This window comes from Vulpes lagopus, chromosome 23 (genome assembly GCF_018345385.1).
Source record: "Vulpes lagopus strain Blue_001 chromosome 23, ASM1834538v1, whole genome shotgun sequence".
Taxonomy (NCBI): domain Eukaryota; kingdom Metazoa; phylum Chordata; class Mammalia; order Carnivora; family Canidae; genus Vulpes; species Vulpes lagopus.
Window position 1 is genome coordinate 49571979 of NC_054846.1, and position 12393 is coordinate 49584371.

General features: G+C 37.3%; 1 protein-coding gene and 1 non-coding gene across 13 annotated transcripts in view; one reads left to right on the forward strand and one right to left on the reverse strand.

The window, feature by feature from the left end:
- The window catches only part of MAST2 (microtubule associated serine/threonine kinase 2), a 217768-nt gene that overhangs the window by 155036 nt on the left and 50339 nt on the right, over positions 1-12393 (forward strand). For all 12 annotated transcript variants that reach the window (XM_041738478.1, XM_041738473.1, XM_041738474.1 and 9 more), the window contains one exon: positions 3098-3189. In XM_041738478.1, the coding sequence (XP_041594412.1) occupies positions 3098-3189 (92 nt within the window). The remainder of the gene's footprint in view (positions 1-3097; positions 3190-12393) is intronic.
- Positions 4615-4721, reverse strand: LOC121481728. The gene has a single exon (XR_005985386.1). It is a non-coding gene; the product is annotated as a U6 spliceosomal RNA (small nuclear RNA).

Consider the following 12393-nt stretch of genomic DNA (forward strand, 5'->3'; position numbering starts at 1 on the left):
AAAATCTTAAAAAAAAAAAAAGACATCTAGTTAGAGATGTCAAATATGCACTTGATATAGGAGTCTTACACTCACAGGAGAGAGCGCAGAGTTATCTATAAAACGCTGGGCATCATCAACATCAAAGATTAAAAACTATGAAACTGGAGGGGTGCCTGCATGGCTTAGTTGTTTCAGTGTCTGACTCTTGATTTGGGGTCAGGTCATAATCTCAGGGTCATGAGATCAAGGCCCATATCAGGGTCTGTGCCAGGTGTGGAACCTGCTTAAGATTCTCTCTCTTCCTCTCCCTTTGCCCTTTTGACCCAACCCCCTGGTCGAACTCTGTCCTCTCTAAAAAACTATGAAACTGGAAAAAAAAAATGGTTAGGGAGTCAATGTAGGGAGGGAAAAAAGATGTTTCATATCTGAGCCCCAGAGTACTAAATGATTTAGAGGTCAGGAAGAGAAGGAACTAGCAAAGGAGAATAAAAGATGAGCAGCTAGTGAGGTGGAAGAAAGCCAGGAAATCATCGTGTCCTAGAAACTAAGCAAAGAAAAATATCTCAGGAAGTCACACAGATATTAGGTTGAACAAAAGAAGCCAAACACACACAAAAATACACAATGTACAATTCAACAAACAAAATTAATACCACATGATAGAAGAAAGGGGTTGGCAGACAAGGGGTTGACTGGAAAGGGCACATGGGAACTTTCCAAGGTAATAGAATTATTCTGTCTTTTGTTTTCAATGTTGTTATATGGATTGTATATAATTATCTCATTTAACAGAACACTTAAGATCTGTATTTTATTGACTGAATTATATCCCAATTTTAAAAAAAATTAAAGAAGGAGTTAAAAGTATAAATGATGTTATGTTGAGAGGTTACATAAGATGAAGATCAAACTCATTGGTGATTTTGATAGCAATGGTTTCAATGGCAGAATGGGGATGACTAATCTACAGTGGGCTGAGGAGAGAATAGGAAATGAAGGTATGAAGATGACAAGTACAGAACCCCCACATGGGATCTTTCCTGAACACAGGAGCAAAGAACTGCACAAAGTCTAGGGAGGTCTAGGAAAGATTTTATTTTATTTTTGTAAGATGGAAGAAACGGCAGCATGTTTTTATTATGATGGGAATGATTTAGCAGGAAGTAGAAGTTCATGGCATAGGGGAGGGAGGGCAGTGTAGGGTACAGACTTAAAGAGGAGAGTCAGGGGAGTTGCCTTCAATAGGAACATGATCTTTCCTTCTGCTCTTGTAGAGTATATGAATACAAATTTAGGCTAATAGATTTGTACAACAGAATATGAAGTATTTTTGTGTGTGTGTGTTTTTTAAAGATTTTATTTATTCATTCATGAGAGATACACACAGAGAGACATAGGGAGAGGGAGAAGCAGGCTTCCTGCAGGGAGCCTGATGTGGGGCCCAATTCTCAGACCCCAGGATCATGACCTGAGCCAAAGGCAGATAGATGCTCAACCATTGAGCTAGCCAGATGCTCCTGTGTTGTTTCTTTTTACCCTCAGTTGAATTAAAAGCAAAGTCAGCAGAGGAGGGTGACATTTGGGGAAGGAGTGCTGCTGGAGGTTCAGAGAGTTGGTTGTCTTGGAGAGTGAGTACACACTGCCTAGGTAACTGTAGTATGGTTAAGGAGACTCACTTAACAGTTATCAACATAAATATAAAGAGATACTGGCCAACATATTGTGGGTTTTTCTTTAGTCGCCTTCAGCTGCCTGAGTGCCGTTGTAAAATAGGTGGAAAGTTGGGTTTAAAAGTATTGGGATTTCACCAGGAATGTGGTGACGTGCGTGTGCGCGCGCGCGCACTGAGAGGGGAGTTAAGCAAGATTTCAGTTAGAACTAGAATTTAAAGTGAGTGTTGAACAAAGAAGTTGAATATAGGGAGTTTGCTGACGACAGAATGAGTTCATGGAGGCACAGTGTAAGCTATTTTTTGTTGAAAGATCAGAGAATAGATGCAGACTCTGTCAAATTAGAGAAAGAGAATCTGGAGCATGTGATGGTGATGGAGGTAATGAGGGCTGTGAGACAGGATTAGATTCGTCCTGATGGTTTCTTAGGGAAAAGTGCTTATTATTTCTAATCATAATCTTGTCCTTGAGATTGATCTCAATCCTTTCAGTGGTTTCTTGTCACATTTCCAGTAGTTCTTTATGGCAGTCTACCAGACCTGCAGAGTCTGGGTGTGACCTACCCCCTATGGCCTTTATAACTTACTCCTTTTCCTATAGTTCTTCCCTCTTGTCACCCACTTTACTATTTTTTGAACATTCCACTTCCTCCACCCTTCTCTCTTTATTTTTCTTCTCAGCAGTATTCTAGTTTGAGGACAGAGACTTTGTCTTATTTCCTATCACTTCCCTAGCATCTAGAGCAGTGCCTGGTGTAAAGTAGGTATTTGGTAAATATTTACTTGGATGAATATAAATAGCAAGTTTCCCTAATGCCTTTCACATAAATTTGTGCACATTTTCACTAGCAGGTATAGCACGAAATGGCTTTTCATGATGATTTGGTTTTTTCCAACCACAAGAAAAAACCTCAGGCATTAACATGCTATAGAAAGATAGTTTTTAGAAAGAACTCAGGCCTGTTTTGAAATTTATGGTGAAATGAACTTATTACTTAATTCTTAAGCAGTTTTAAAATAATAGATTTCATGGGTTAAATTAATGGTTTCATTTTTAATGGCAGGAACATTACTTTTTTAAGAGATAGGAGAATGTGTTTTTTGTTTTCTAAATCAAATGTACCATGACCATTCTTTAGGTACAATTGAATCATGGTTGTTACCTTTAGAGGAACTCCTTGAGTTTGCTTAGGAAGTAAAACCTAAACATTAGAAAAGTGCAGTGGCAATACAAGATAAAAGTCAAGACTGTGACGAGTTATTCTAAGGCAGAACACTATGAATTATGAAATCTTTCTGAGGCAAACAGTATTTGCTGACCCATTTCAGCTTAAAGTAGTATGCTGCTCAGCCCATGGAATAATGTCACTCTTTTGTTCCTCAATAGCCATTTAAGTTCTCTGAGCTGATGAACCTGTTATAACTGACATTCTGTTTTCATTGCAGTTGTCGGACAAGTAACCGCAAGAGTTTGATTGTGACCTCTAGCACATCACCTACACTACCACGGCCACACTCACCACTCCATGGCCACACAGGTGAGTGCTTGAAGGTTAAGAAAGATGGAATGAAAGAGTGGCCAGTGACACCTCATTTCTGTTCTACTTCTCACTTTGTGTGGTTCGGCATATGACATTGTCACTTCACTTGGTTAACTAAGGCATAGAGAGTTCATGAGCATGCTTTCTATGGGAGAATATATTCAGTCTGTTTTTGATTCTTAGTTGTTTCTTGCCTTGACCTGACAACATTCCTTTTGTTTGGTTTTGTACATATTTTGGGGCCAAGTATATATCCTGGGCTGTGGCCTCTGTTCTGGTATATGGAGAGTGTGTTATGGCTCCAGGCATCTGGGGCCGTGTGAAAAGAGCTTTATTTTTATTTTAAATTTTATTTTATTTCAAAAATTTTATTTATTTATTTATGGGAGATACACAGAGAGAGGCAGAGGCATAGGCAGAAAAAAACATCTTTTCATATGCACACTTGCCATCTTCTTTGCTGAGGTGTCTGTTTACATCTTTTGCCTATTTTTTTAATCAGGTTGTTTGTTTTCTTTCCATTGAGTTTTCTGTGTTCTCTGTATATTTTGGATAACACTCTTTTATCAGATGGAGCTTGATCTCAGGACCTTGAGATCATGACCTGAGCCAAAAGCAAGAGCCAGACGCTTAACCAATTGAGCTGCCCAGGTACCCCTGGTATTATGTCTAAAATGTCATTGCCATACCTAGGGTCATCAAGGTTTTCTCCAGTGTTAACCTTTCAAGAAGTTTATAGTTTTGCGTTTTATGTTTAGGTCTGTGATCAGTTTTAATGTTTATGAAGGTCTGTAGGTTCATTTCTTTGCATGTAGACGTCCAGTTATTCCATCACTACTTGTTGAAAAGACTAGTGTTTTGGTGGATTTTTTGTTTTTGTTTTGTTTGCTTTTGCTCCTTTGTTAAAGATCAATTGACTATATTTATGTGGATTTGTTTCTGACAGTTTTTGTTCTGTCTCTAATCCATTCCATTAATTTGTCTTTTTTTACTTACCATATAGTCTTGATTACCATAGCTTTACAGTAAATCTTGAAGTTAGGTAGCATTAATTATCTGACTTTCTTCTTTTTCTTCAATACTGAGTTGGCTATTTTGGGTCTTTTGCTTCTCCATATAAACTTTAGAATCAGTTTGTCATCATACACAAAATAAGTTGCTGGACTTTTGATTGGGATTATGTTGATTCCATAGATCAAGTTGGGAAGAACTGACATCTTGACAATATTGAGTCCCCCTGTCTATGACCATGGCATATCTCTCCATTTATGTAGTTCTTTTTAAATATCTTTCATCAGAGTTTTGTAGTTTTCCTCATATAGATCCTATACATATTTTGTTAGATATAACTATTTCATTTTTGGAGAGTAGTAATGTGAATGGTAACATGTTTTTACTTTCAAATTCCATGTTATTGATAGCATTAAGTGTTGACTTTTCACGAATTTGCGTGTCATCCTTGCGCAGGGGCCATGCTAATCTTCTCTGTATCATTCCAATTTTAGTATATGTGCTGCTGAAGCAAGCACAAGTGTTGACTTTTGTACATTAACCTTGTATCCTGCAATTTTGCTATAATAGTTTATTCTAGGAGGTTTTTTGTTTTGTTTTGTTTTGTTTTTGCAGATTTTCTGTATAGGTTATCAGGTCATGTGTGAACAAAGTTTTATTTCTCCCTTCTCAATCTGTATACCTTTTATTTCTGTGTCTTAATGTATTAGGTAGGACTTCCATTGCAATATTGAAAAGCAGCGGTGAGAAGGTACTACTTGGTGGGAAAGCTTCAAGTTTCTCACCATTAAGTATGATGTTAGCTTTAAGGTTTTTTTTTTTTTTTTTTTTTGTAAATGTTCTTTATCAAGTTGAGGAATTTTCCTTATATTTCTAATTTGCTGAGAGTTTTTTAAACCATGAATGGGTCTTGGATTTTGTCAAATGCTTTTTCTGCATATGTTGACATGATCATTTGATTTTGCTTCTTTAGCTTGTTGATTTGATGGTTACATTAATTGATTTTCAAATGTTGAAGCAGCCTTGCATACCTGGGATAAATCCTCCTTGGTTATGATGTATAATTTCTTTTAGGCATTGTTGGCTTTGGTTTCTCTCATATTTTCTGGAGGATTTTCCATCTTTCTTGAGAGATAATGGTCTATAGTATATTTTTCTTGTAATATCTTTGTCTGGTTTTGGTATTAGGATAATGGTGGCCTCAGAGAGTAAGTTCCCCCTGCTTCCATCTTCTGGAAGAGATTGTGGGGAATTGGTATAACTTCTTACTAAATGTTTGATAGAATTCACTATTGAACATATCTGGACCTGGTGCTTTCTGTTTCAGAAGGTTATTAATTATTGATTAAATTTCTTTAATATAAGCCTATTTGGATTATCTGTTTCTTGCCTGAGCTTTGGTAGATTTTGTTTTTTAAGGATTTGGTCTGTTTATTTATTTATTTATTTTTAAATTTTTATTTATTTATGATAGTCACAGAGAGATAGAGAGAGGCAGAGACACAGGCAGAGGGAGAAGCAGGCTCCATGCACCGGGAGCCCGACGTGGGATTCGATCCCGGGTCTCCAGGATTGCGCCCTGGGCCAAAGGCAGGCGCCAAACCGCTGCGCCACCCAGGGATCCCGATTTGGTCTGTTTAATCTAGGTTATCCAATTTACGGGCCTGGAGCTGTTCATAACATTGTTTTATCATCCTCTTAATGTCCATAGAATCTAGAGTGATGTTCCTCCTTTAATTTTTAAAATTAGTTATTTGTGTCTTTCTCTTTTTCTTAGCCTGGCCAGAGGTTTATACATTTTGTTGGTCTTCTCAAAGAACCAGCTTTTAGTTTTGTTGACTTTTCTCTGTTGATTGTTGTGCCCAAGATTGTGAATCCAAGAAACCACCAAGGAGCGGACATCGATGCAAACACACGAGGGTTTATTTACAAGCTTGAGCTTGGGTCCAAGTATACCTGACACAGCGGAGCAGGGACTTGGACCCCGAGACTAAGAGGCTTAGCAGCTTTATAGGGGCCAGTGGCCAATGGGATACGCAGAAAGTTGCACAGTCATGTCGGTCCACACGCAGGTGGCCAACTGAATTACATCTTACCCTATAGTATCCATTTGAGCTGGCCTATTACTTTGGTCAGAATTGGCAAGCAGTTTTGGCAGGCACAAGGCAGAGTTACATTGTTATGAGCCAAATTCTGATTAGGGTGTGCCCAGCGGCTTGACTAGGGTGGGGCAGTGCCTTAAGCAATAAGCAGGTCATGTTGGATGTCATACAGGAGGTGGCAGGTGTAGCACAAAATGGAGTTAGTCCTGCTCTGCTTGTCCAGGGGTAGGGGATTTTTGTTAAATTTCCTGGGTCCCACATTGATTTTCTGTTTTTTATTTCATCAAGTTCTCCTCTACCATTTATTATTTCTTTTATTTATGTTAGACTTAATTTGCTTTTTCTAGTTCCTTAAGGTGGAGGCTTAGATGATTAATTTTTGATCTTCTTTTCTAATATATGCATTTAATGCTAGAATTTCTCTCAAAGCTGTGATTTACTGTATCTCCCAGATTTTGGTAAGCTATGTTTTCATCTTCATTTAGTTCAAAATATATTTTAATTAATTTATCTTGAGATTTCTTCTTTGACCCATGTGTTATTTTAAGATACATTTTTAATCTCCAAGTATTTTGTGATTTTCCAGTTATCTTCTGTTATTGACTACTAGTTTAAATTCCACTGTGATCTGAAAATAGATATTGTGTGATTTCTGTTCTTTTAAATTTGTTAAGATGTGCATTATGGCCCAGAATGTGGTCTATCTTGGTGAATGCTCCCTGTGGTCTTGAGAAGAATGTGTGTTCTGCTGTCATTGGATTAAGTAATCTATAGATGTCAGTTATGACCAGTTGATGGTACTACAGAGTTGAACTATGTTTTTACAGACTCTCTGTATATGTAAAGATGAAATTGCTGAGTCATGGGATATACTGTATACATTTTTGGAGTAGGATTAACAAGTCAGGGGGCATGCATATTTGTTAAATATCGCTTGATTTTAAAGTAGTATACTGGAACTTAGAGGATGACTTCCTTGAGCCTTTGGAGCAAGCCCCAATAATTCATTCCTCTTTACTCCTTAACACTTGCAGCCTCCGAACTCTATCTTCCTTGAATCCACTAGGGCTAATTTCATTATCCTTTATTTGTTTATATCAGTCGCTAGAGGAATCCCCTGGCACCCTCCTCTCCCATCTCCTTAATTACTCTAAGTCTCTGAATATTCCGTTTTGTCCCTTTTTCTCAACCCTCTCTGACTCTTGAAACCCTTCCAGTGTACCTTCTAGAATTTATTATCAGCAAAATCTCTTATATGCTCAGTCTCATTCTAATGGAATCCTGTAGGAGAGGGAGGGGTTAGAACAGATTGTCCCACAGCCCTCTCAAGTGTTAGCTCTTACCTTATACCAAAGGAAGAGGAGGTGTCTTCCTTACCTTTTTATTGTTCTCCTTCTCTTTTTCTTAATATCCCCAAACTTGGAATCTTATACTATTAAATTATATTACTACCTACCTATCATTGTAGTTGTAAAAATCTTAGCTTTTGACTCTATTACTCTTCACTTCTAACTCGTGTTATTCTTGATGGTTTGAATACACTCATTGCTTTTTCAGTTCTTAGAACTTTCAGTTATTTGAACTCCTGTCTTCCAGTGAGCTTCTTCTCCATATTCCCTTAGTTACTTAGACTGTGTCTGCATAATTTTAGTTACATTCTTCTTGTTATTTTCTAAGCACTACCTCCAATCTTTCTACCTTGTGCCACCTAGAAACCCCATCTCCCCAAAACCAAACATTTGATTCCAGGATCTCCAATCCATGGGACTCTTAAATATATTAAATTTGGCATGCCTTCTAGATATGGATATGGGTAATTCAATGTGTTGGGCTGGAGAGTACCTGGAAGAGAACATAAGGAGCCAGCAGAATACTTACCGATCTCTAGGGCTGGTGATACAAAGGGATGTGTGAAACCAAACAGTTATTACTTGAGAAAGCTGTAGGGAAAGCTGTGTATTCAGGGGGGTAGTCAAGTTTCACCTAATAAAGATGTTAAGGACTATACTAAATATATGTCCAGGGCGCTTGGGCGTACAAAAGTAAGGATACACTGACAGTTGCAAGACAGTTAGGAGACCATTGCCATTTTCAAGATGTAATTGAGTGTTAGAAATGGAGAAAGAGGGACGCCTGGGTGGTTCAGCAGTTGAGCAGCTGCCTTTGGCTCAGGGCATGATCCCGGACTCCTAGATCGAGTCCCACATTGGGCTCCCTGCATGGAGCCTGCTTCTGCCTCTGCCACATCTCTGCCTCTGTGTGTGTGTGTGTGTGTGTATATAAATTAAGAAAATCTTTTTAAAAAAAAAAGAACATAAAGGGAATTTTTTTAAGGCCATAAAGGAGAAGGTTAATACTTTTGACTACCTTAAAAGTAAGAATTTATAGTCATCAAAAGATATTGAGAGAAAGTAAGCCACAAGATAGGAGAAGATAATTATCGTGCTAAAACTGGCAAAGGGCTTGGATTAGACATTTAGAGAATTCTAACAAATCAATAAAATAAAAAAATAGTATGACTGGAAAATAGCCAAGAGACTTAAATAGGAGTTAGTTAACAAAAGCAATCCAAATAGCTAATAAATACTTTTTAAAGCTTTTATTTATTCATGAGAGACACAGAAAGAGAGAGGCAGAGGCACAGGCAGAGGGAGAAGTAGGCTCCATGCAGGGAGCCCAATGTAGGACTCGATCCCTGACTCCAGGATCATGACCTGGGCTGAAGGCAGGCGCTAAACCGCTGAGCCACCCAGGGAACCCCCAATACTAAAGATACTTTAATCTCTTTAGTAATTATGGAAATGCAGAATAAAATCACAATGAAATGCCATTATTTGACCACCAAAAATGGCTAGAAGTGAAAAAACCAAGTGTAACTAAGTATATGAAACACTGGTAATCCTTAAACACCTTAGTGGAAGTATGAATTGTTACAAAGATTTTACAAAAACAGCTTGGCATTGTTTTTATATTAAGTTTAAAAATAGACAAATTAGAACATGAAAAGCCACTTATTTTTATGACTCCGTTTCTATGAATTGTTCAGCATAGGCAATTCCATTGAAACAGAAAGTAGAATAGTGGTTTGTCAGGACCATGGTGGGGAGAGGAGAATCAGGAATGATTGCTAACAGCGACAGTTTCCTTTTTGAGTGATAAAAATGTTCTGGAAGTAGATAATGATGATGATAATTGTACAACTTTGTGAATACACTAAAAACCACTAAACTGTACACTTTAAAATATTGGATTTTATAATATGTGAATTATATCTCAGTTTTTTAAACTGCATGAGAAAAAACTAAATTTGAATATTAGAGATACATACTTAGTTGATGAAGCTATAAAGAAATGATTGACATAAAAGTAAGGGCAATGTTTACCTTTATTGGGAAAGGAGAGGGACTTTGGAAGGGTTATGTAGAGGGTTTTGGGGAGATGGCATTGTTAATCTGGATGGTGTTTACATAGGGCTTGCTATATAATTATATTCCTTTATAACTAAACTGTGTTAAATGAAACAGTTGGTTCAAGGTCAAATGACTGTTTCCAGTTCTCTTTGGTTATATGTTTCATTTTAACTTGTTTCTCTTGGATGGATGACTACTTGCCTTTGAACTATCTCCTCCAACTGCTAAACTGCTTGGTAAAGTTTAAAAAAAAAAGCCTCCTTTATAGGCTGCTGGGTTTTCTGTTTGTTGAGATTTTTTTTTTTTGTTAACCCATTTCTGGCTATTTTTAAGAAAGTTCTTCTCCATAATGTGATTTTTAAGAATTAATTTAAATATTTGCTTCAGGGACACCTGGGTGGCTCAGTAGTTGAGCGTCTGCCTTTGGCTCAGGTCATGATCATGGGGTCCTGGTATTGAGTTCCACATCAGGCTCCCTGTTTTTAAAAAATAAAATAAAAAATAAATATTTGCTTCAAAATGTTAATATTCTAAAACTTAATTTTCTTATTTTTTGTTTTTATTTAAATTTCAGTTAACATACAGCATAATATTACTTTCAGGTGTATAGTACAGTGATTCGACACTGTTTCACAGCACTGAATCCTCATCACAACAAATGCTCTCCTTAACCCCCATCACCTATTTAACCCATCTCCCCACCCACCTCCATTTTTAACATCTTAATTTTCCCTCAAAATAAGACTAATCCAAGTTATTGATTTTATTCTATCATAACCTTCAATTGGTAATTTTGGCCTTTTTAAGGTAAAATGAATGTTGGAGAAGTAGAGAAAACATAGGAAAAGTAGCATGCCATTTTTAGGTCATGGCATCTGGTTGGTATAATAAGTTTCTCTGGTCTTTATCCCAGGTTCCTGATACAGAGCTTCTAGAAACCTTGGAACTTCCTGAGTGATAGGAGTGTTTTTGTTATGCTAACAGGACAGTTCAGGGTGGCCCTTTATGTAGCTTTATGGAGGCTTGGTCACCCAGAAGGAAGACCAACTACATGATTAAAAAATTGGAACTTTGGGCCAGCCCAACCTCGTGGGGAAGGGATAGGAGCTGGAGATTGAGTTCAGTTGGGTGGCCAATGATTTAATCCGTTGTGCCTGTGTAATGAGACCACATTAAAAAAACTGTAGGCACCAAAGCTCAGAGTAGAGCTCCCTGGTTTGGTGAACACATTTATGTACTGGGAGGGCGACACACCCTGATTACACAAGGAGAGGGTACAGAAGCTCTACATTCCTTCTCTGACTTTGCCTATGTGCATCCTTTATAGTAAAACTGTAATAGTAAATATAACACTTTGAGTTTTATGAATTGTTCTAGTGAATTATTGAACCTGGAGCAGGGAGCTATGGAAAACCTCCAGCTTTATAGTCAGTATATCCAAAGTGCAGGTGGCCTTTGTCACCTTCAAGATTTATGGCTGGGGTAGGAAGTGAGGCAGTCTCCAGGGCTTTGCTCTTAATCTGTACTATGTGTGGTTGGTGTCATAATTAAATTGTAGCACACCCAGTTAGGGTCAGTATAGTATCTTTTGAAAAGTCTGTTGGAGCCTGGCCAGTTTGAAGAAATGCTTGTTACAATCTGTTATTTTGTCAGCTTTTAGACATTATCTTTTCCCTTTAAACTATAGAATTTTTTTTTTTGCCAACGATTACCATCTCAGACACAGGCAACTGTTTTTGACTGTTTCCTGGCAACTACCCCATAACTTGCAAGCCACTTCCTTACTTTGATGTTGATATTAAAATGTTATTTGATATTAAGATATTAAATATGAATCAGCTCTAAAAAGTTCTAATGAACAAATGCATAAACCTTAAAAACTGATAAATTAGTAAGTACTTACTTTATTGGCATGGGAATAAAGATGTACCATACAGTGGCTTTAGTTCTGGTAGATGTCATCAAGGATTAAAAAATAGGTGAACAGAAAAGAAACAGAGGACATACTCAGTTTGACTCAGAAAAAGGTGGAGGAAGGGGGAAAAAAAGGCAGAAAATAAAAAGCCTTTGATAAACTCTGGGTGAACATATTCTGACTTTATTTTGGTCTTATGGAGGCCCTAATCACCTTTCATTTGACATATTGAAGAAACTCCGAAATTCTTCTTTCTTTCTGTTCTATTTCAAAATTTGAAACTGGCCTTTTTATCCTAATATATCACTTTGTTTTTGTCATTCTACTACTTAGAATTTTTGAATAGCAACATTCTCCAAAGTGGTTCTCTAAAGATGATCCATTTGGGCATTGGGGGCGGGGGGGGATACTAAAACTTACTTTTTACCATGAAAAATGAGAATTAAATCAGGCTTTACTAGCACTTAGGTATGGATTGACACTGATACTACCCACATGTGTCATAAACTGTACATAATATACCATGAACAGAGTTGAATTCCCTTGTACACTCTCATTTTCCTTGAGCAAATTGCAACACATTGCAGCTTACAGTTGCATTTCCCACTTCACCCTCAGTTTTTGCTATTATGTAAGTCTCTCTCTTTTTTTAAAATTCTAGTATAGTTAACATACAGTTTTAAGTTAGTTTCAGGTGTACAGTATGATTCAGCAATTCTGTACATTACTTAGTGCTCATCAGAATAGTGTACTCTTCATCCCC